The sequence below is a fragment of the Anthonomus grandis genome, chromosome 17 (assembly GCF_022605725.1).
Source record: "Anthonomus grandis grandis chromosome 17, icAntGran1.3, whole genome shotgun sequence".
NCBI lineage: Eukaryota > Metazoa > Arthropoda > Insecta > Coleoptera > Curculionidae > Anthonomus > Anthonomus grandis.
In genome coordinates, this window is record NC_065562.1 from 11,855,918 (window position 1) to 11,880,157 (window position 24,240).

The 24,240-nt window shown below is 30.1% G+C and overlaps 2 protein-coding genes across 2 annotated transcripts; both read right to left on the minus strand.

Moving 5' to 3' along the window:
* Nucleotides 1-3,635: 3,635 nt before the first annotated feature.
* On the minus strand, nucleotides 3,636-5,652 carry LOC126746401 (uncharacterized). Its single transcript, XM_050454642.1, has 2 exons — nucleotides 5,486-5,652; nucleotides 3,636-4,446 (listed from the first exon to the last, which is right to left on the minus strand). The coding sequence occupies exons 1-2, from the start codon at nucleotides 5,513-5,515 to the stop codon at nucleotides 3,916-3,918; spliced, it is 561 nt and encodes a 186-aa protein (XP_050310599.1). The 5' UTR covers nucleotides 5,516-5,652; the 3' UTR covers nucleotides 3,636-3,915.
* A 1,665-nt stretch (nucleotides 5,653-7,317) lies between these two features.
* LOC126746203 (uncharacterized) lies at nucleotides 7,318-23,240 on the minus strand. The gene is made up of 9 exons (XM_050454357.1): nucleotides 23,111-23,240; nucleotides 15,886-15,931; nucleotides 15,527-15,835; nucleotides 15,216-15,470; nucleotides 14,960-15,157; nucleotides 14,500-14,766; nucleotides 8,030-8,242; nucleotides 7,793-7,973; nucleotides 7,318-7,716 (listed from the first exon to the last, which is right to left on the minus strand). The coding sequence occupies exons 2-9, from the start codon at nucleotides 15,895-15,897 to the stop codon at nucleotides 7,568-7,570; spliced, it is 1,584 nt and encodes a 527-aa protein (XP_050310314.1). The 5' UTR covers nucleotides 15,898-15,931; nucleotides 23,111-23,240; the 3' UTR covers nucleotides 7,318-7,567.
* Between the last annotated feature and the right edge of the window lie 1,000 nt (nucleotides 23,241-24,240).

Sequence of the window (24,240 nt, forward strand, 5' to 3'; positions counted from 1 at the left end):
TCCGTATGCCAAATGCATATCCGCCAATTCTTGATTGTTAAAGTTTTCCATTAGCAATAAATGTTTAAAAATTGTAAGCTATAAAATTTTTAAACATGACATTGAGAATTGACATTGATAAGCGTTGATTTTAAACAATTGTTGTTATGGTATCATGTACAAAATGTAAAAGTAAATGCAGCAGATCCTATTTAGGTAATTAATGTTTTTTTATAAATTTTAACGCACCCTAGGGCCGTAGTGACGTAGTGACGCATTTCCGTACATGGGTTCCTATACTTAAATGTATTCTTCTGTTGCACTGAACAGCCCCCAGTGCTGTTTGATCCCATAGCTCTGAAACACCCTGTATATGCATAAAGATGTAGAATGCTTTATTGCTTGAAATCAAGATTAGCAATATAATATATGACCAATTTTTAGATAAACTTGTAGCAATTTACTTAATCTTCCCATATAACTTATACTATGATCTATTTAATGACTGTTAAAATGTAAGTAAAGGTAAGTGCCAAATTCTGATAAATATGTTACTTGCAAAAAAGTGACAGATTGGAATGGAAATCCAGTTCTTCTTATTCTATATGATCAGTCTTCAGGAATCATTAACATTAGCTGGATTCTACGCCTCCAATCTAACACTATCTCAAGAGAACCACTAGAAAATATATATTTATCGAAATCTCAAAGACGTATAACTAACATATTATTAATTTGTCAAATTCGTTTTAATGTTTAATCAGATCTTCATATTCTTGGACGCCACTAGATCACTCTCTATTGCATCTCCTAGGCATGCAACAAATAGCTGTGACAGCCTTACATTACTACTGAAACACATGCTAGTGATAATGTTCATGAATTTAGATTGATTATACAAATATCTGCAATTTTCAACTATTTCGACTTGGTAAGTATAACTCATGATTTTATCGTTGGCATATCTTAGGTAGGACGAGGAAGTTTCTGCCATAAATACAAACAACTATAATTAATACAAGTAATTTTAAGTAAAAAGAACTGGAACTCGAATTTATTACTATTATGATTGCCATTAATAATTCTTTCCATATTGTGTCAGCTTGAATCAATTAGTTTGGAATAGAATAGCCAAAGTATAGACAACTACCTATAATCCTTATAATCTGAGTAAGAACCTACAATCTTAGTCGTGGCACTTAAAGCTAGTCTTTATAGGACTTCTTTATATTCTTGATAAACCAATACCTAATATAGAGGCTTTGCTGCCATCTTTAAATATATTTTTTATTTTTTTTTCTTAGTTCATCCATTGCTTCCTCCCAAGATTCTATTATTTAGAAAACTTTGTATGTTTTTCTAGAGCAAAAAATTCATCCTTCAAGGTTCCATTAACTGTCGTATAATAAACGTGCTTGTTTCCCCATTTTATGTTGTTGAATGCTTTAGTGCAATCGATAACAATTTATAAGATATGCATGGTATGTGGCATTGTTGTACAAATTGTAGGCGTTTTCAAGTCATTGTCTCTAAAAGTCATATCCTTAATAAATCTTAAGTTAACCACGGATGGATGACTTTAATTAATACTTGCCAATTAAGAATACTAAATAGAGAAACTTAAAGATATTGTTCGTATAATACATTCAAATTCACTCTCTCAAGGTTTATGCTCTAAGTAATTGTAAACTATCAGTAGTATTTAGTACCTAGAAGATGTAATGGAGAGAGACGTTAAGATTGCCAAGGAAAAATCCAAATTGGAAAATCAGCTTCAAAAACATTTCTGTGAACTGTACAATAAATGAATAAATAGTTGTAGTTTTTTGGATATATGAAATATAAATATATAGGATGTTCGAGTTTACAAATAATAAAAACGCAATATTTTAATAAAAATTAGACTTACTAAAACCATTTTTCTATATCGTATTGATCTTATGAAGCAACTAGTGCATAGTACTAAGTCGTTGGACATTTAAAAACCTGTCACAGAGAATCAGAAGACTGCAGTGTATTTCTATGGCAGAAAAGTAATCTGTTTCGTCTTGTTATAAGCCTAATGTGTTAATTTTTGCAAATAATTTATCAGAATCTGTTAACCACTCTTACATTATTAAAGTTACACGAAGTAGTCTAGTTACATCGCTACTAAAATATTCCAAAAATATAGCTGATGATCCTATGATCCTATGAATGAATCTTAAATACTCCAAGTCAACAGTTATTTTTTTATTGTTTCAGCAGCAAGTCAGTTCAAGTTTAATTAAACTTTTTTGTCGCATCTGCTAATTTAGATAACTCAATTTAATTGGATGAGTAAGAAGGCGAACTTTCTAAACAAGGCGTCTCAGTAAATCAAAGAATTTTTGTAAGAGAACTCAAAATTTTTAATACATTTCCAGAACGTTATGTTTTTATCCCCTCAGCAAAGTCTCTTGTTAATAGGCCAATAAATTAGGATACATTAATTTCCGTACCTATGCGGGCCAATAAAATCACGGATCGTCTTCGGATTTTGTTGGTCGGCCTCGTCGAAATAATCGGCGGGACCTCACTTCAATTTTCAGCTTTGAGTTTTATATTTACATTAATTAGGTTTACATATTTACATTAATTTCAACACCTTTATTTGGTGAACATGGATATAAACACGTAAGTGCTTTTAAAATTAAGTACCTTTGTGAAATTTTATTGAAAATATATATTTCTTTAGGGATAATAAATTAATATGTAAAGATTGTAGAAAGTAATTGTCCTCTTCTTCAATATTTTATCGGCAAATGAGGGATATACATAATAAAAAACAGAGTAAAAAAAGAGCAAACACGTTATTTGCCTTGTTTGCAAACACATTGTTTGCATTATTTGAATTGTTTGAAGTTTGGAGGTCTCCAGAAAACTATTATGATGTTCAGTGAAGAAAGAAATCTGCTAAAGCCGGGTTGACATAATCTAAGTACACTTGGATACCAATTTGGACCAAGTGTGCTTGGACCAAGTTGGTTTCCACGACAAAATGACTTGGATGTCAAAATTAAACATACGAAGATGGCGAAACTGTATTTATTGGAAGATGTGCGAGTGGTTGCTGATATGCTTATAAACGAGCTTGAAATGCAGAAAAAAGAGATAAAAAAGAAAAAAATGAAAGATTTGGACTCGTAATTGGATACGTAAACGTCAGGCGCTTGAAACTTTCTCCAATTTCCTTACAGAAGTGGCAGGTGAGGATAAAGCCACATTCAAAAACCATCTGAGAATAGCTGCAGAACAGTTTGAGCAACTATTGGAAAGTGTAAAACCAAAAATTCAAAAAGTTGATACAAATATGAGAGCTGCACTACCTATAAGATTAAAACTACAAATTACCCTTCGTTACTTGGCAAGTGGATGTTGTTTTTGTACGCTAGAATGTTTCTATAGAGTTCCCAAATCTTCAATATCCAGGTTTTTACCTGCAGTACTTGAAGCAATTTATGAATCATTGGAGATGTATATTCAGGTAAGTTGTATGTTTTTTCGTCTTTGCATTTTTGGTTTATGTTAAAAATATAGAAAGTGCTATATAGTCTAATTATAAGTATGTCATGCTGAAAAAAAAATAATTATGAAATTTGTGCTATAGATTCCAAACGTACATACCAAATGTACTTGCAAAATGTTACTTTTTTATTGTAATTTAGCATAAAAAAAAACCAAATATTCCTAAACCTAAAAAGAACAGGACAAGAAATTTAACTTATTTTCCACATTCATCAAAACCACCGATACTGCGGATAGCTTTAATATACTGCCAGTGATGTATTTTTCTGAGAAACTATCTTGGCTGTTGCTGAGCGATTCATCTTGTTGTTCAGAAGTTGATGACCTGGGAGATAGTTCTGATGTATCAGATCTATTTGAATGATGAATATTATTCCTATTAGAGAGTATTCATTCCTGATTATGTGCAGGATTGTAAAATGCATTGCATGAAGTTGACGGTTCATTAATTTGCTGGTTTCGACGCATTACCATAAGACGCTTTTCTTGGACTATTTTCATTATTTTTAATTGACACTCCTTTGCATCAGCAATTGGAATTTCTCGTAATTGAGATACTATGTTATTGGCAAAATGTGAAAACTCATTGACCATCTGGGTTTTTTGCACATCCTCTTTTAATGATTTTAAAGTATTTATCGTTTTTTCAATATGTTCAGGAGTCGCGCTTTTAAATTTTTTGATTTTTTTCGAAATTGATTTTGGTGTCTTAAAACTGCTACATTCCGGTTTTGAACCTTCAGTATGAAGTGTCGCTTTATTTATGGAATCATCTGTCTCACTAAATGCTTCATTTCTACTAGGTGACTCAGCAATAAAGGTGTCAGCGTGGGCCTCAGCAGTATAGTCACTCTCGTTTTCTGTTTTAAATTCTTGTTCACTTTGTTCCTGGTCCGTTGAGTCACTCACGTCTTTTTTAGGCTGCAAAAGAAATAAAAATATATATTAAAATATTTTTTAGTGTTTTATAAAATTTAATTTATTAAAATTTTACTTTTTTTCAGGTACCAAAAACTAGCGCTGAGTGGAATATCATAGCGAGAGGGTTTGAAGAGCGCTAGAACTTTTCAGGATGCTGTGGAGCTATTGACGGGAAATACGTTAACATTCAGCAACCACAGCGATTTTTATAACTATAAGGGCTTTTTTAGCACCGTCCTTATGGCACTTGTTGATAGTGATTACAGTTTCATTTTTATAGATGTTAGGAGTCAGGGAAGAATGAATGACAATATATGTGATGTATGTACAATGACATGATATGACAATGAATGTACAATTTTTGACCTATCTACATTAAAAGCCTCTATAGAGGATAATTCGCTCTATTTTCCAAATTGGGATGTAATTCTGGGCGACGAGGGCTTTGCTCTTAAAGAATATCTTATGAAGCCATATTGTCGAAAAATGCCTTTAAAAGCCAAAGAAAAAATTTTCAATTACCGGCTCTCTTGGGCTAGACGAGTAGTTGAGAATGCATTTGGAATAAAGGCAATGAGATTTCGGATCTATCGTAGCCCTATTTACTTGCGTCCCGAAAAGGTAGACAAAATTGTGAAAGCAACGTGCGCGCTCCATAACTGGCTGATTAAAACTTCACGATTGTCCTATGCATCTGCTGGTACTTTTGATACCGAACATCTTGACGGACACATAAGGCCTGGGTCATGGAGAATGGGCATATCCACGAACCTGTCTAATTTAACACATCAACAAGGCAGCAACAATTATTCTCAAATGGCAAAACGTAGGAGACAGAAATATACCACAGGTGCTGGTACCGTACCTTGGCAAAACGACGTGATAAATTAACTAGACTTTACGCGAATACTTCTCTTAATATTCGACTTTTTGTTGAATAAATATTTCAGTAAATAAAAAATGCTTTTTTAAATTATTGACACTTAGTTACAGTATAAACAATTATACAGCATAAACAACTATTATTAAAACAACTTACCAGATTAGTGTATTTATTTCTGATCTTCATTACATCACGTAGAAATTTATCTGCGATTTCAAACCACGCAATACTAGGTGCATAAATGTCTTCAGTTGACGCGCCTGTTGTACTTGATGCTTTAATTTCTTCTGCTTCCTGTTTCTAGGTGGTCCTAATATTCTCCCCTTCGGACCATTTTTTTCTTTTGCTTATTTCCAGTTTTCTTTTTTCAGACACCGACGCCATTTTATTTTACAAACAAACACCACTTGGATCCAAGTAAGTTGAGTACTGTCCTACTCAACTTGGATGTAACCTACTGATCCAAGCGCACTTGGATGAACTGGTGACACGATCGAAGTAACGTCCAAGTGCTGCTCGCGGACAATCCAAGTAGACTGTAAACAAGTATACTTGGATCGTGTCAACCCGACTTTAAATTAAGCTGCATAAAATTCTTCTTTTATTTAGGAGATTTAAAGTGACTTAGAATAGTTAATCATCTAAAGAGTGCCAGATGTTATGCATAATAAAATCCATTTCAATCGTACTCATCAGTCGATATAAAACTTCCTTAGCAGGTTTGGTGTAATGATTAGACATTTCATTTGGTAATAGTAAAGACAAGAGAGGGTTTAATGATCATAATTATTAAATAATCATTATGATTATATTGAGAAAAAACTGATATGCTACGTGACTAGTTTATATACATTTAACAATTTTAGAATTTTTTTATTATTAAAAGGTTCGTAAAAAAAAAAACAAAAAAATGCCATTTATATTTACAACTTTACATGAAAAATGCATTTTTAATAGATACCATAAACAACTTTTAAGTGATGATGTTTCAATTAATTATAACCTTCTTTTCAATGTCGGGTAATGCAAACATTATTTATTTTAAAGCTTTTATTTTGTCAAGGTGATAATTAAGCCTAATTAGGTATATGAAGGTATCTAAAAAATATAATGTGAACATCAACATATAAATTTGCAAAGTATCATTTTATTGAAATAATTGCCATCATTTTAAACTATACCATTTCTTATGCTTCCAGTTGTTTCTGATTAAATGTTGACGGATCTCAGAATACTTTTAAAAATATGATCAATCCTAATGGATAGTAGTTTCGTTTTTCTTTGGTACCTTCTTCAAGATGGTCTTTTCCAAGATCCAATTATTCGTAATGGGGTCAAAATATAGATCTGCACCTAGCAAGAGTATACTTTTTACTAAGATCTTCTAGTCTGCCCTACGTATCTTCAAATGTTGGCCTTAACTTTCTAAGCGCCAGAATTTTTGGTGGGTCACAAAATATTTAACAGAAACCTGATCAGTATATCTTAACTTTTTTTTTCTCAACTTACCTTTTAGTCTTGTTTTCTCACTGTGGTTAGTTGGAGATGTTACGAAGTGGTAGTTCTAAGTTAACAAAGTGATTTAATACGAATGAGTATAATACCTTTCTAAGATTCCAGTAATCCGATGGTTATCAGTAGTTGCTTGTTCTTTAAGAAGCCGTGAACCTTTTTTAATTAGCTTCTTTTCCAGACCTGGTTACTTAATTCCTAGTAGATTTGCCAATGAAGCTCTTTAGGCAAGTTTTGTACTGCTTTTTTCAATGTTAAAAATTATAAAATTTGTCTCAATAAAAAATCTCTAATAGAGTCACTTGGCTATTACAGTTAGTACAAATAATACAGATATAAAGTAATTCTTATATATCTAATACTACTTTTGAGGGAAATCGAAAAATAGTTAAAGCATTGTTGTTCTCTCTTTAACTTAGGCATCAGTAATTGGTATGCAAGAAATTTGACAAACGTGTATATCAAATTAAAAAAAAATTACTTTCAACATTTTCTATTTACTAGTAACAACATTTCTCTTTAATTTATATATTTTAGTAAACTATTATTATTACTATAAAGTATCTAGCTTGTGAGTCGAAACTTTATTTTTAATCAATATTACAAGACAAATATGAGACTAGAGGGGTAAGGTTTAGAGATTTTACTAGCAAATTAGCGTCACAAAAAATTATAGACTCCAAAAGTTATGACTTCTTTAAGAATAATAAAAATGTCTTTATATAATTATTGAGTTTCATTGTCTAATAACTTAATATAAAAAAGAACATCATCCGCAATTTTTTGGACTTCCTCCTGTGAGCTTACGAAAGCCTTATCAACCAATACTCCTATGTGGAATTTATCATCGTATGTTAGTATGCCAAATGATACACCTAAAATAAACACACTTTACAAATTTAAAAGAAATATGAAATTACTTAACACAAAAATTGTCTTTTTGATTCCTACCGATTTCCTGTGCATTAGGTGCAATAGGAATTATATTGTGGCAAGTCCATCCATCTTGGGTTTTCATAACTGAACCACCAGGCACATTGGATAAAAGGAAAGTCTGAGACTTCCAAGAGAAGCATTTGGTTAATATTTGTAGTGGAATGCATGCTATGTGGTGCATTAAAAAAGTGAATATCTGAAACAGTTAAATAGATAAATTAAATTCAACTAGAAGATACTTTAGGAACTCACCAAACCATGCGATACCTTCAGTTGTCTGTTCCACTCTTTGAAAACATGTTGTAATGCCTGTTGTAATGTTTTTGAACCATATATCATCGGAAGGTCAAACATTATTACTCCACTTTTATTGTTTAAGACTACCGGCTTCGATGAATCTTCATCTGGATAACTTGTGAGGAAGGTTAGTGCCCCAGTTATGTATTCGGGAATTGGAAAGCCATTCTGGAAAGGATTCATTTTCTTTCAAGAATGTATGATGAAAGGTTTGTGAAAAAAAGAACTGTTATATAACGATTATATTATCCTTTAAATGCAATATAAGAATTTTATTCCTTATGATTCCAGGAACTTACTTCACAGTTTTGGTTAATATTATTGGCCAGGCAAAAAGTAATAAAATACCCTGGATACGATATACTCGTGAATATTGATCCGAAATATATATGAAAATCATAAGAATTGCATTGTTGATCTGAAGTTCATTATTGAGGAACGCCTTGTTAAAATGTAAATGTAATGATAAAAGATTAGTTAAATACCTACAAATGAAAATGTTTATTCAAAACATCTACGTCGTATCTTTTCCTATAATTTGCACTGAAATAGATTCATTAGCTCAATAATTTTTATGCTTTAAGTTCCTATTATATCATCTTAGTTAAACTATGGATGATTCCAACAAAAGGATTAAATGAGTCATTCAAGAGGAGTTAAAAGAGCAACTTTAGGAAGGAAAGTTTCAAGAATATCAGGATATTTTCAGAAGAACTTTTGCTACTCTTCATTAAATTTATTTTCAATGAGAACTAGGTTTTACGAAGAATTTTTAAATCTCCTCTTAAAATCTTTAAAATAATCAGAAGGGTTAAGCAGGAGTTTACCAGTTAAAAATATGATGTTAGAGTGAAGATTTTTTAATAGAAATAATAAGCTAAAGTGAAATGGTAAATAATTCATGGTCTGAAACTAATATGGTAATAAGCTTTATAAACATTATTTTTCTTGCTTTTATGAAAGGTTTATTTAAAAATTGTAAATTTCCACTTTTGCTGCCTAGAAAGGTATTAAATAATGTGTGTTTCTCTAGGTAGGACTAAATTATTTCTATTTTTCAATATATCTGATATATTGCTATTTTTTGTCAAAGCAATCTTTACATTCTTTACATAATTTTTACATTCTTTACAATCGAATTACAGGAAATCGAATAACTGTACTATATGTTACTAACTACGATAAGTTTAAGAATGTACTTAAAAATTATAGGAAATAAACGTTTATTTATCAAAAATTATCAATAGTAGTTATAGTTGAAAAAAACTCAAATTAACTTCATTAGACTAAAGAGAAAATAAGTACTACAAAATGATTTAAAGTATGATGGTGATAAAATTAGCTAATTCCTCCTGATTCCTAAGTTCCTGAATGATATGACAAGTAAATACTATAGGACGTAAAAGATCGGGTGAAGATCATTCTAAAGATGATTAAATTAAAATGAAGATAGAAATATATCACGAGTAAATATGCGAAATCTTGCTTAAATAGATTAGAAGTGAATGCTACGGAAAAGTTGGACTCTTTAAATTGTAAAGGATATTTTTTATTAGACGTGTTAGCTAAAAATAGGTCAGACTTCATAATGTCAGAGCTAGCACAATATTTTAGCTTTAGCTCTAACTTTATTTTTAATACTATAATTACTACAATTGACTAGGCTCAATGTTTCTGCAAGTAAGACTTTTAAGTCACTATTCAGAAAGCAAGAAAATCGTTTGTCAATGAAGTTTATTTAATCTAAAAATTACTTAATAGAATTAAAGCCCACATAAGATCAAAAGTAAACAAAGTGAAGAGACTCAATTTTTTAAAAACATTGACTCATTATCCAAAATTGACTCAGAATTCTAAAGAACTTCATTTCTCAGAGAATCTCATTAAGTTGAAATATAATGACTTAATGCAGATACAGGAAGTAAATAGGTTCAATCTTCTTTTTTGAGATGATTCGAAGTGAAAACTACCATAAATATGAATTCTATAGAATATGAAGGACTATTTTTTTATCGAAGATATTTGTTAAGTCTTAAAATGACAAAAAAATCTAAACCTTTTTAGACCAATAGTAAATGAGCTTTATTATCTGCAATAAGATGATAAATGAAAACTGTTAAACTTGTTGACCATTTAAAGCTCAAAAGAGTGTAAGTGGAGTCAAAAAATGACTTATTAAATTTGAATTCAACAAAAGATCAGGAGTAAATGTACTCAATTTTCCTCAACAAGTATTAAATGAAAACTACTAGATAGACTGCTTCTTAAGGAAATAAAAGGAAATCGTTTTTCACAGATTCTGGTATAATCAATTGATGAAAAACCAAATACATCTTATCTTACTAGGAACCACACTTTAGAAAAGTCTTCCCATAACTTTTTGAGTTTTTTTTTATTATTCTCTAATTAACTATAGCTGATTTATTATCAACTTCATTAAAAGCATTAACCAAAAGAAAAAAAGGTAATTACATCTCGTAATATATTTAAACCTTTCGAGAAATACTAGAAGCTATAATATCTACTCCCATAACATCTTCCTCATGGAAGATGAAATAGGATAACGTAAAAATACTTCTAAATAAATGTCTCTGAAAAGGAAGAATACCGATCGCGTGGAAGAACGTAGAGGTATTCTTAATATATAAGAATTATAGATTCCAAAATGGGGTCTATAATTTTTATCTTCAGTCTATAAGTCTTTATCTGCGAGAAAAATGCATGTAGGTCATTTAGTTAAAGGTATTATGCATTTCGGCATGAGATACTAAAATAATACAGGTAATTCAAGACAATTTTCAAAAGGAGCTTATTCGCTAAAACAATACAGGTTTCGAACTTACCAGAACATCACAAAAGATATATACGTTCAACAAATTAAACTCAAAAAACTACCTAAACTTAGGAGGATACAGATTTCTACATATTAAAAGAAGGTACTATACGGAACTATTGTGTTAAAAGTTAAAAGAGTTAAAAACAATAAACGTAAAAGTTATTTTCTAGGGCTAATTGAATCAAAAAATCGTAAGCTGTCAAACATAGTTTGCTCATTAATGCATGTGCAGTCTGAGGAGTATATGGCCCTATTTATTTCAAATGCCTCTAACAAGTCCAATTGTAACCCTTTCTCACAAGCATGCAGAACCTCAGTGCTAGGTCCCGGATCAAAATTATGGCCAGTCCCTAATATGTGGTTTGCAAAAGGAGAATTGGTATTGCTGATAAAAGTATTTTATTTCGGGTGATAAGTCTTAAATGTTCGTTGGCTCTGACTTTAATTTTCCTTCCGCTTTGGCTGACATAAATAAACTCCAGATCGGTGCGTTATCGGTATTTTTAGTGTTTACTAAATGTTTTGCCAAATTGCTTTTGGTTTTAAAACAAATATTAGGTTTAGTGACAAATTCATTGGAAATTCCGAAATTTGTTGTTCTAGTTTATACATAAGCAGTTCGGTTAAAAAAGGTGACATATTAGAGCTCATTGCCAATCCAGTTTTTTGTTCGAAAAAATTATTGACAAATTGAAAAAAGTTTTGAAGGAGCACACAATTGACTAGAGAGCACAAATCCAAAATAAAATGACTGGGTAAATAAGTGTTAGTATAAAGTGATTCTCTGAGTAATAAAATGCAATCACTCGGAGGTATGCTCGGAAACAAGTTAGTAATATCAAAAGAGATATGCCAGGATTGGGGTGGTATCTGGAAAGAAGACAAATGTTCAGTTAATTGAAAAATTCTTTTAAAGAATAAGGATTGTTGAAGTTTAACGTAGAAGGTAAAATTGAAGATAACCAAGAAGAAAGTCTGGAAGTAGGAGAAAGGAAGCACTGGACGAACAGGGTGTTCATTATAACAATACAGTTTCACTTGTCAGCTTTTGTTAAAACTAAATAATCTTTGGCGATCTTATTTTTCAATTGTTTTAAAACTATGTTATTTTTCTTATTATGAAGATGATTTATGTTGTTATTTTTCAAATATTTGTTGATTTTAAAGGATATTTTTGCTCTCACACACTCTGGTATGTCAAGTTCACTGGTTTTTAGAATTCTTTTAGCATCAATTATAAGTTGCTCAAAAACATAATTTGAATCAAAGTGTGGTAAGTTGAACTTTAGGTCCATATTTAAAACATGTATTTTCTGGTTAGAAAGAGCACCTTATATTTGTTTTAACACACACTAAACCTAATATTTGTTATAAAACCAACAACAACTTGGCGAAACATTTCGTCCGATAAAATACCGATAACGCACCGATCTGGAGATTACAAGTTAACTTGTTGCCACCCCTTATGTGATATCTGTTATATCGGCCAATGCGGAAGGAAAATTGAAGTTAGAGTCAACGAACATTTAAGACTTATCACCTGAAATAAAAATACTTTTATTAGCAATACCAATTCTCCTTTTGCCAACCACATATCAGAGTCTGGCCATAATTTTAATCCGCGACTTAGAACTGGGGTCCTGCATGTTTGTGAGAAAGGGTTACAATTGGACATGTTAGAGGCATTTGCAATAAATAGGGCCATAAATATCCCAGACTGCACATGCATTAATGAGCAAACTAAGTTCGACAGCTTACGTTTTTTTGATTCAATTAGCCCTAGAAAATAACTTTTACCTTTATTGTTTTTAACTCTTTTATCTTTTAACATTTGTGTTAATCAAAATTTAAATTTTCCATTAAAGTAACGGTAATACACAATAGTTTAGTATAGTTCCTTCTTTTAATATGTCGAAATCTGTACCGTCCTAAGTTTAAATTTTATATTTTGAATCGTAAATGTCCTTATTGTACAATGTTTTTAATTTTAATCCTTTTATTCATTTTTGTTTTTATTCTCGATAACGGGTAGTTTTTTGAGTTTTATTTGTTGAACGTAAATGTTTTTTGTGATGTTCTGGTAAGTTCTAAATCTGTATTGTTATAGCGAATAATCTCGTTTTTAAAATTGTCTTGAATTACCTGTATTATATTTTAGTGTCTGTTGAGGCTGTTTACACAGCCGAAATGCATAATACATTTAACTAAATGACCTACTATTATTTTTCTTGGAAATAAAGACTTTCCTATTTTGTAATCTATAGATATATATACACATTATCCTACAAAATATGAACTTCTATTTAACTATATAAGAATTGTTAGCCTGGTATTTTTAGAAACATCTAACAGGAATTATTAATTTCAAGTTAACACAAAAACTAGACGTGTACCAGTCAAACAAACAGGATAAATTCAGAAAAGGATATATAATAGTGGACTACTTAGGATCTATACATCAAAGTTTGATTGATATATACATTATTACATCAAAGTTTGATTAAGAAGAACAAAGAATATAATATCCTGCTCTATTTAGCCTTTGTCGACGATTAAAAGACATTTAATACAGTTGAGAAATAGGCCTTCATAATAGCAATAAATAATTTTAGAACAGACTCTCGATACTTTCTTATTATTAAAGACAAATGCTAGCACTCCACCTTGCATGTAAAAATCGATGAAGATTTATTAAGATAAAGTCAAAATACAGAGATGCGTAAGACAGGAAGATAGTATATCACCTAAATTGTTCACCTTATTTTACCACCATCTTTAAGAAGCAACCATGGGAACATTTTGGAATTAATATTGACGAAAGTTACACTAACCACCTCCATTTTGTTAATGATATTGTACTTATTACTAGTGATGTCGATCACCTTCAAATTATGTTGCAACTACTAAAAAATGTATTGTGTCAAATCAGAATGAACAAGGAGGAACCAAAATAAATGAGAATTGACGAAATTAAAAAATTTACTGACAATAAAAACATAGAAAAAGTCAGGGAGTACATATCTGGGATATAACGTAATATTTAGAAAAGAAAAAGAGAATGCAAAATTAAAAGAAGAATTGAAAAGTCATATAGCAAAAAGTGAAATGGACAGACAGATATTAGCACTAACAAGATAGAGACAGAAACAAAAAAAAATAGGGTTAATAGGTTCATAGGTTAATGTAAAGGAAATTTCGGGTAGGAACTGGTTACAGATAGCACAGGACAGAAATACGTAAAAGAAAATTAGAGCAGGCCTATGTCCAGAGTGGAGAAGCTATGGCTGAAGAAGAAGAAGAAAAAGAACTGCTTCTATGGCATCCATTATTATTTTCTAAAAATTGGAGTTTTAGAACGAATTTTAATTTGAATTTAAGAAAATAGATGAAGGTTAATAAAGGATATTAAAAAGTTTAAGTTAGAAAATATAAAAGATATCAGGGTTATGTGTTTGTAGTTGGACAGAAGAAGCTAAACACATATAGAGATTTTAAATTCTAATTAAAAAAATATAATAAATTACTGCTTAAAGATTGATTTTGAATCCAAATTCTAGACTAGATATAATGTATCATATAATTTCATTACCCGTTTAAAATACTGGGATAAACTAGCAGCCATTGCAGTAGCAATAACGGTATTAAAATTGGTCTTTTCCCTATTCTTAATGTTTTTTGCCAGCTGTATACACTCTGTCTTGTCTTCAATTGTCCACGCACAAATCTTCTCTCCAGTGATTTTCCTTCCATGTAACGCATTTATGTTATTGGGTTTGAACAATACCATTTCTATGACCTTACCAAATGATATAAAAATCATCTCTAGGTATAAAAGGACCAAATTGATTAGATTTTTCTAAAAATGATAAAAAGTAGATGAGTACATATAGCAGCACAGAGTATTTTAATCTTGATATTAAGTTGAAACATTCTGAATTCGATGAAGTTATTTTATTTTCCGTTTTTTTTTATTAAGAAGACGTTAAACAAACGTCCTAATACACTACTTTCTTTCCTTAAGGTTGGAAACTACTTAATTTAACACTTACAAGTCTATCAATTGCCATTTCAGTCCAACTGTTGTAAGTCTTTGGGTTTGTTAAAGGATCTTTAAACTTTTTAAAAATATTCCGACAATAGTTCTCACAAGATTCATCTCCCCAGATTTGAAGCAATAAAGAGATCAAAGTGGTCCCATCAGCAACTGAGTGGTGAAACCTGGCAATTATTGGATACGTGTAAGGTTTCTATAAATCAGAAATATTGTCTTAAAAGCTTAAAATGCCACATATTTTTAGTACTTACATGAAAATCACCTACGATGGGATTGGGTGCCACAAGTATTTCCCACAGCATGGTATCATTTTTTCCAAATTCGGCATTCGCTAAATCACCTGTGTATTTTTTAAGATATTCATCATTAAATGTTTGACCTGTTTCTAATTTTATAGGTCTTACTAGGTCAAATATATCACACTGCTCAGTTTTTGTATAAAAGTATCCACATGACTTATGCACTGTGCTGGTTAGTTTCGGATATTTGTCTGGATAATCGATTACCTAAGAAACATTAAGATAAATGATGTTTTAACTGGAAAAAGCTTATGAGACATTACCTTTTCCTTAACAATTTCGCAAACCCTTTCAAATACATTAGTATTTTTACCACATTCGATATAAAATACTGAAGTTATACAACACTTAGACACTGGAGATGCAAAGAATATCACATCTTCAGGAGCCATTATACCTCCATAACATTTTCCTATTTTAATCTTTAAATAGAAATCAACAATTTTTCGGTAAATAGAAAAAAATGCCAGACTAAATAAGATCCCACAGACTGCAAAGATATTTATGATGAAGGTTAATATGGGATGTGTGACTTGATGTTTTTGTTTTTGGGTTTTGCATGAGGAAAAATCCTAAAAGGAGGAAAAATATTATCGAATTAAATTTAAATAATAAAACTTACCGTCGTAATCATTATCCTTGCGAAAACACAAACGTGTTAAAAACCACTAAAATAACACCTTAAATGAATAAACTTGTCGAAAATTACCTCTTATATATTATAATTATAACGATTATATTATGTTACTTGTTATAGTTTAATGCTAAACTCATTATGCGTTTTTTTTTTAAATGAAGCAAAAAATAGACCAATCAGGTTGTGTTGGTACTGCTAAATGTATATAGGGTGCTAGAATTAATGAAAAAAAAACAGAGAACCAATATTGCATTGTACTTTTTTATTTATTAATTAATGCGATACAGAATTTATTATGATTTATATTTTTTACATTGATATTTCGTATTTATATATATCAAAATAACGAAATTTATAATTTTTTATATTTAAACCAAAATTAATTATTTTAATTATTTTCTGAAAAAAAAATATTTTTTTTAGATATATGAAATAAGTATTTTTTAGAATACTAACAAAGGATGATACATTTCACATGCTTAGCAAGCTTACAAAAGGAAATTCAGAAAATACGTCCATTTTTATATTGAATTATTAGTGTAAATTTTTTCTTGGCTGCTAATTCGCTACTAAGATCTTCAGACATTACACTTTTAGGCTAATATTGCTTGTATATTTAATAGGCAATGAGTTATTATATACATACAGTTAATGCTTAAAGCATATTTACTTTTCTTTATAAAATATGTTTTTTTTTACAATAACGGTTTCCAGATGAATTTAGTAGAAGATTAGTACATTTTGTACCTTTGCTTATAGCCAGAAAATTCAATTAGATATAAATTATCCAATTTTAAGCCTTGAAAGGAGTCATTAAAAAATTGTAACATAGTTTTATGGGCAAATTTGTTAATAACTAATTGACTAGTTCTGCAAAAAGGAGTACTTAAGGAAATGCCACGGTTTTTTAAAAAACAAGCAATTGCTGTTAACCAACAATTCATTGTGTTATCAACACCAATACTCAAACCTCTTGGCAAGATGAACCATTCCCAGGTGCTTACAAGATGTAACACCATCCAGAGCGCATAAATAAGAGGGTTTTATTTATGGGTATCGGTTATGCTAATGGGCCTAGGAGGACAAGAACGAAGGGGGTTACTTGTGTCTTGACCTGCAACGCGTATGGTTGTACTCGTCCTATCAATTATTAATCATCACCTTATTTTATTTTATATTTGCTTGCATTAATAAGTAATAAAGTCCGTGTGTTATTTGTACTTTGTGTTATAATTATTTTGCGTTTTACAATTGGAAACCTAGTAAGATAATTTCGTAACGATATTGGCAACACTGCAAATATATCAGCTGTTCTTTGTCATTTTCTAGCGAGTACTTTGCACGACATCTGTGGATACACGTGGAAAATAAGCGAATCTTCCGAAGTTAAAATATTTGCGGGACTTTTAAATCAACCTAAATAGTAGTAAATAATAAATAATAAAGTGTAAATAAATATTTCTGATAGTCGTAAGTAATCGTGTTTAGTGTATACGTTTGAAATTAATCAGTTGACTATTTCATAATTGACACCGAATGGTAAAAATGCTATATAGGTGTCAGTTGTTAGTCGTGAATTGGACAGCAGTAAAGTGGACTGGGTTAGTGAAAAATAAATAATAATTATGAACTGAGACAATAAGTAAGAAGTTTGTGGCAATACGGAATCTGATGGGCTAATGCACCTCAAACCGACTCAATTTGATGGTAGTACCGTTAATTAAATATATGAGTATAATATATTGGAAAGATACACAATCCTCTGCCTTAAAATACTACCGATTAACGTAGAGTCATTTAGATCGTCAAGTAATGTATTCAGGGGGTGGCATCTTTTACGAGTTAAATTTTAATAGTAAATAATTAATCACTTTTGAGTAATAATAATAATTAAAACACCAAAACCCTTTTTTGTAATAAAAATTATTAAATAAAAAAAAATAGAAAATCTATGTGTTAAAAAATTAACAAAAGAGTTAAAAACAAGTTATATTTCCAATATTAAATATGATGTTTCTTGTATTCTCTATTTAAGAGTAGCAAGTTCTGAAATAAAAAGCCTCTTGCACTTCATTAAGAACTAGCAAGTTTCACGTAAATATAAAGAATAGTGAAAATATTTCATAAGAGTTAATAGCTATGCCTGAAACTATAAGGGTATAAGTAATCTCTTTTAAAATAGTTTTTTGCAAAACTAATTGACAATACGGTATGTGAAATCTGTAAAGTACAATATTTTTGGATTTAAAGAATCTTTAATAAATACCTTTAACTGAAGTTAAAATAAAATAAAAAAAAAATAGTTAGAGCGCTTGAGTGGGGGTATTAATCAGAATGCAGTTCTCTATAAAATATGGAAAATAGGTCACACATTTTAATTTACTATTTTAAGGTACAAATTTTTAAACCTATAAAACAATTTATAAACATATACCTTGCGGTTATACAAGATGTCCAAAATAAAGATGTAGATCTTGGAAATGATCTATGCAGTACGTGGATCTTGGAAACTATAGGAGATACGAGGTGGTCTAATTAGAGGAAAGTTGATAATATAGAGAGAAAAGTTGAAATATAATGCTCGGATAAAAACAATTTAAAAAATTTAAAACATTTAGAAAGAAATTGAAATTTGACAAGAATCGTGTTTATTTTGTCTGACCTTATTCAGAATTATATAATAAAATAATTAATACAATATTGAAAATACTATTTCATTTCGACAAGTTGACATCTTTATATTTAAAATACAACTTTTCGTCTTTAGAGGGCCATCATCAATGCTACTTGCAGTTTTGAATAGCTCTTTTATTTACTTTTTCAATGAGTTCTTTTTATCTGGAATTTTTAATGAGTAGTTGAAATCACTCCTATATACATTATACACCTTTCGCGCGTAGAGCTCTTATGGAAAGTACCCAAATTACGTGTTGGAAATGCAGGTGTGATACACCAAAAAGGTAATTTAAAGGGCTATTTAAAATTGCAAAACTCCAATTTCAAGGAGCCTATGAGAAAAAACAAAGTTAATGATAGTCTTTTAAAAACAACATGTCGTATTTTGATTTTGCAGGTGTCATTTTCTAGAAAAAAAAATTAACATAATGACACACTAAATTACGCAAATCTTCTCTAATATAACCAATCTTGTATCATCTACCATTTATGGACCCCATGGAGTTCACGCTTGCCTTCTATGTCCTGTATTATGAACTTTTTGGAATATTCGAATTTAGCTAAACCACAATATTTTTAGTGAATATTGAGCGATTTTCACTTAAAGACCATATAGCTAATAAATTGATTGAAAATTTCCTTGAAGAGGTAAAAGAACGAAAAACAGAAATTGGCTCTTTTAGAAGTTAAAAGATTATTTCTTTAAGATCTCATTTTGGTTTTTGTAGATAAAATGCATAATTTTCTGTGAAGTTTATAAATAGATTTTTTGCAGATTTTCTAATAAAGTTTTAATCTCAAAATTCTGTAAAACTCTGTTTTAATTTATTCAAAAACAGAATCTTGTACCATGGACATAGGTTTGGTTTATTTATATTTATTTTATTAAATAATATTTTATTAATTGGCTTCCATATAATATTACTTAATTTTAGAGTATTAAAAATATTTCTATCTTATCGCCTGATTTATTCTTTTCTAAAAAATATTCAGAAATATTTGTACAATGTTTTCTCAGAAAAATAAATATTAAAACACTTTTTCAAACTTCCTGTTTTATTTAAATAATTGGGTATTTTTAGATAGCAAGAAGTGAAATTCCTTATATTACTTGTAGATGCAATTTAGAATAATAATTAATAATATTGTTATTGGATTTTATATCTGAAATTAAAACTTCACTTTGACTATGGTCAAATTGTAAGCAATCACAATTTCCACTGTCCAATGATTTTTACAAGCTAATGTTAATGAAACATTGTAAAGCAATTCGAAACTACTTGACATTGCATTGTATTCACACTTATTTATTATTACAGAAAATATATTCTCTAGAGAATCTTGATTTACTTAAGACAAATTACTTTATTTTTGTGAATGAATATTACTTTATTTTTATCATTTTTAAAACTTTTAATTGATCTAAGATAATTAGAACCAAATTCGAAGAGCAGAAAGTTTTTAAATTTTTTAACTTTGCTTTTGCATCACATTTGTCTCTATATGCTGTTGTTAGAGACTCATATTCAAATCTACTCACTTACTACTCATTAAATTTTTAACCATCTTAATAATACTGAAAATATTAAACTAATTACACTTAAAATTTTAATGTTCAATCAAAGATCAATCCTTAAATACATCACTTGGGGTAACACATTTTTGACAAAATTATTTCTGACCTCAAACCATTAAAAATAAAATAGCGAGTCGATAAAAATGTAAGTTCTTAGTTTTTCAAAATCGTGTGTACATTCATAAAGAATTAAAATTTTAATGAAATTTATTGACGTAATCCTCAATTTAATGGTTTTAAATCTGGTTTTCTAAACCTACATATTTTTTATGTATAAAATCTAATTGAACGGGTGTAAGCAGAAAGGGCCCAAGTCAATATTTTGACAAATTGCCATAAAACCCAAAATGTGTTCTCCTATAAGAGACGAAACGGATTATGCATAAGGGGCACAAGTCCGCATCCTCAAGTTCTAAAAAAGTCGGGTAATAATACTAGCGTTATGCATAAAAGGCACACGTCACTAACATGTGCCGTTTATACGAAATATTAGTGTTTCAAATGGTGGCGTCAACATGTGTTTTGTCGTGCGTTTTACGTCATCAGCAAAAATTCGACTTCAGTTAATCTGTTGGTTGCTTCGGAGACAGTTGCACGTGGTTTTAGTTTCATTTGACATGGATGACAATTCTGAATTAACAGTAAAGGAAGAGACGTCTGTGAGAAAAAAAATTAATAATGGAGTCCTTTGCAGGTAAGTTCTTTTATAGTATTTTTGGCACAACGGTTAATTTCATTATTTAGTTGTAGAATGAAATGCTCTGAAAAGTTCTCTGATGCAGATAGATTGGCGATTTTTCAACGATTTTATACTTGAAGCTGTAAAAACGAACAAGACATTTTTCTACAGGGTCTTGTGGATATGATGAAAGTAAAGCAGCGGCGTTCTCGACCAGGTAATAAACCCAAATCAAAAAGTTTCCTCTAAGTATTACTCCTAAAGTACTACTCATTTAAAGGAAGTTCCAAAGTAGAGATTTGTGTTAAAGCATTTTTGAATTTATATGCTATCACGTACAAACGCATCAGAAGAATTAACACCTTATCCTCACAAGGCAAGTCACCGAATGACTTACGCGGAAAAATGATAAGTGCTAATACTTTCTCAGAAGAAATTCAGAATTGTGTAAAGGAACATATAGAATTATTTCTTACAAAATTCAGCCACTATTCAGGACGTAAAAAACATTATTAGAATGGCCAACTAAATTTGACAAAAATGCATCAGCTTTACCTAAAGAAGTATCCAAACTACAAGGTAAGCTTTTCATTTTATAGATGCTTTTTCCGTGAAAATTTTAATTTCTCTTTCGGAAAACCACAAGTTGATGTTTGTTCGACTTGTGAATTACTAAATAACAAAATAAAAGACCAAAATTTGAATGACACGGCCAAGCCTACTGCCGTCGCCGAATTGATAGTTCACAAACGAAGAGCTAAAAAATTTTATTCAAAAATAACCAAAGATATTGAAGAAAAGGAAAATAAAGACCAAGTTCTGTCATTGGCCTTCGATTTTATGCAAAATGTCCAGTCCACCCACAACGCCTGTGGGTGAGGTATTTTACTACCAGCAGCTTACTGTGTCTGTATTTTGTATTCACAATCTTCAGACAAATAAATCCAGGATGTACGTTTACCACGAGGGACAGGCAAAGAAAACAGCTGACGAAATTTGTACGTTTGTTCTCGAATATCTTAATGAATTCAAGGAAAATCAATCGGAGCTTCATCTTTACAGTGATAACTGCTGAGGCCAAAACAAGAATCATACTATGATCAAGATGCTTTTGGCTCTCACAGATTCTTGTAAATTTAGCATGGTTTGGCACTTTTTCCCAGTTAGGGGGCATTCATTTCTCCCGTGTGACAAAAAAATTTTACGGAAACATGACAGAATACGCACCATTCACGAGATCTCCACGATTATTATTACCAGTACAAAAAATAATACAAAATTTTCAGTCAAAGAAGTTGCAACAAGTGACGTATTAGATTTCAAAAACTGGTGGGTATAATTTTATAAAAAAACTTGTGTCTCTGAAAAAACAAAACAAATCCTTTTACTGATGGTTTGGTGTTACATACGTTTAATTTATCACAACCTGGAATAGCCTGCCCAACCTTGCCAACGAGCCTTGCGCATACCTTAGGAAAAGTTCCTATTAAGGCTAACAAAATGGAGCATAAGGAAATGCACTGCTTTTGTTGCAGAAGAACACAAACCATAATTTGATGCTATTCTTCAGTGGCCTACAATCAGCAATCAATGAGTGATCCGAAGATTAGTTTTTCCAAAACATTGTACTCTTCTATTGAAATTAGCTGTTTATTTTTGACTTGTACTTTACATAACTAAAGCTGTATTCAAAAAAAAATTAATATTTTTCAAATTTACTAAATAGCATTATTTGCAAAAATGGCACATGTCAATTCTTTCAAGGTCTTCTGGGGTAGTTAAAATCAATTTTTAAATTTAAAATATAAGGAGACAAATCGTGCTATTCAAACTACAAATCAATTATAACAATAAATGTTAATAATTTTACTTAATTTGATGAAAAAACAGTTTTTATCGATTTCCCAAAAAAGTGTTTTTTTGACATGTGCCCTTTCTGCTTACATCGATTCAATTAGCTTAGAAATAAGGTGCCCAAAATACTCGTTATACCTATTTAATAATATTACGGTTGTTTAAACTCCTTTTATTAAATTAATAACACGAACAGCACTACTCGGTAAAGGCTAAAGTATATAGAAGCAATTTGCAGTTTTTAACAGCAAAATAAAATTAATAATTAAATTTATTACAACCCTTATGCATAAAAAATTGTAAGAATATTTTAAAAGTTGTTTTTTTATAAAAAATTTTAAAAAATTAGTGCAATAACTTATTTTAGCAATTTTGAAAATCCTAAAACTGGTAATGTTAGTCATTATTCAGAAAAAATTACTTACAATAATATTTGCCCTATATAAGGGGTGCTTTTAAACTACATAAATCAAATTTCTTTGTTCCAAAATGCCAAAAAATTTAAACCAATACACAGTAATCATAAATAGTTTAAAAAATTACTGAATCTTTTATTGTAAGACCGTTATTCACGTAAAAAACTTTTTATTAAAGTGTATACTGGCACCATAGAACGCGTTTTTAATTTAATAAAATCTAGGTAATAAAGGAGACCTCTTAGATAACTTTTATTTGTTATTTACAAATTTTAAGTTATTTCCATGTTCAGTATTAAAATGATGAAATGAACCAGTTGCAAAGGCCTTGACAGGTTTCTTTTATGCATATTTTTACATATTTTTATTGCAATACTAATATTTTAAAATAACATCGCAAAGTTATTTAGACATTGTTAGTGAATTTGGCTACACCAACAGTAACTAAAAGCGAAAATATTTAAGCGTCATTGTTTTTAATATAGTTGTACCAATTGTAATTTTTACCTAATACATGCAACGTTTTATAATGTCACATATTGTTTTAAATAATGGCTTGAATATTAATTTGCTTATATATATTTAAATATATGTTAAAGCTATTTTGAGTTATATTTAAATTGAGAAGACAAGATTAATTTTAATTTATCAATTATATGCACATATTGTAATTTAGAGTTTATATAAAAAACAGAAGGGACCCAAAAATTAAGCCTTAAAGAACACCAGCTGTAATTTATGGAGAGTTGCATTTATCCTATTTTAATAATGTGATGTTAAAAACTGACAAGAAATATCAAGGAATTGTTATTTTGCTAACAGAGGTTTATATTAGCAGAGTAGTTACTGTACTGAGTTACTTTTAAAAGTGTTTTATTACACATGTTTTATTAAAGCTTTAGAAAGAACTGGTAATATATTAATTGGGCAAAGACCATTAGTTGCTTGAATTGGTGAAACTGTAAATTTTTAAAGTCCACATCTGGCTACTTGGATAAAGATGAAGTCCGGCGTTCCTCAGGGTTCAGTGTTGTGTCCTCTTTTGTTTCTCCTCTATGTAAATGAACTACCTGGTGTACTAAAATATGGCACGTGTGCCAACGATACTACCATCTTGTGGCATCACAAAGACTCTACCT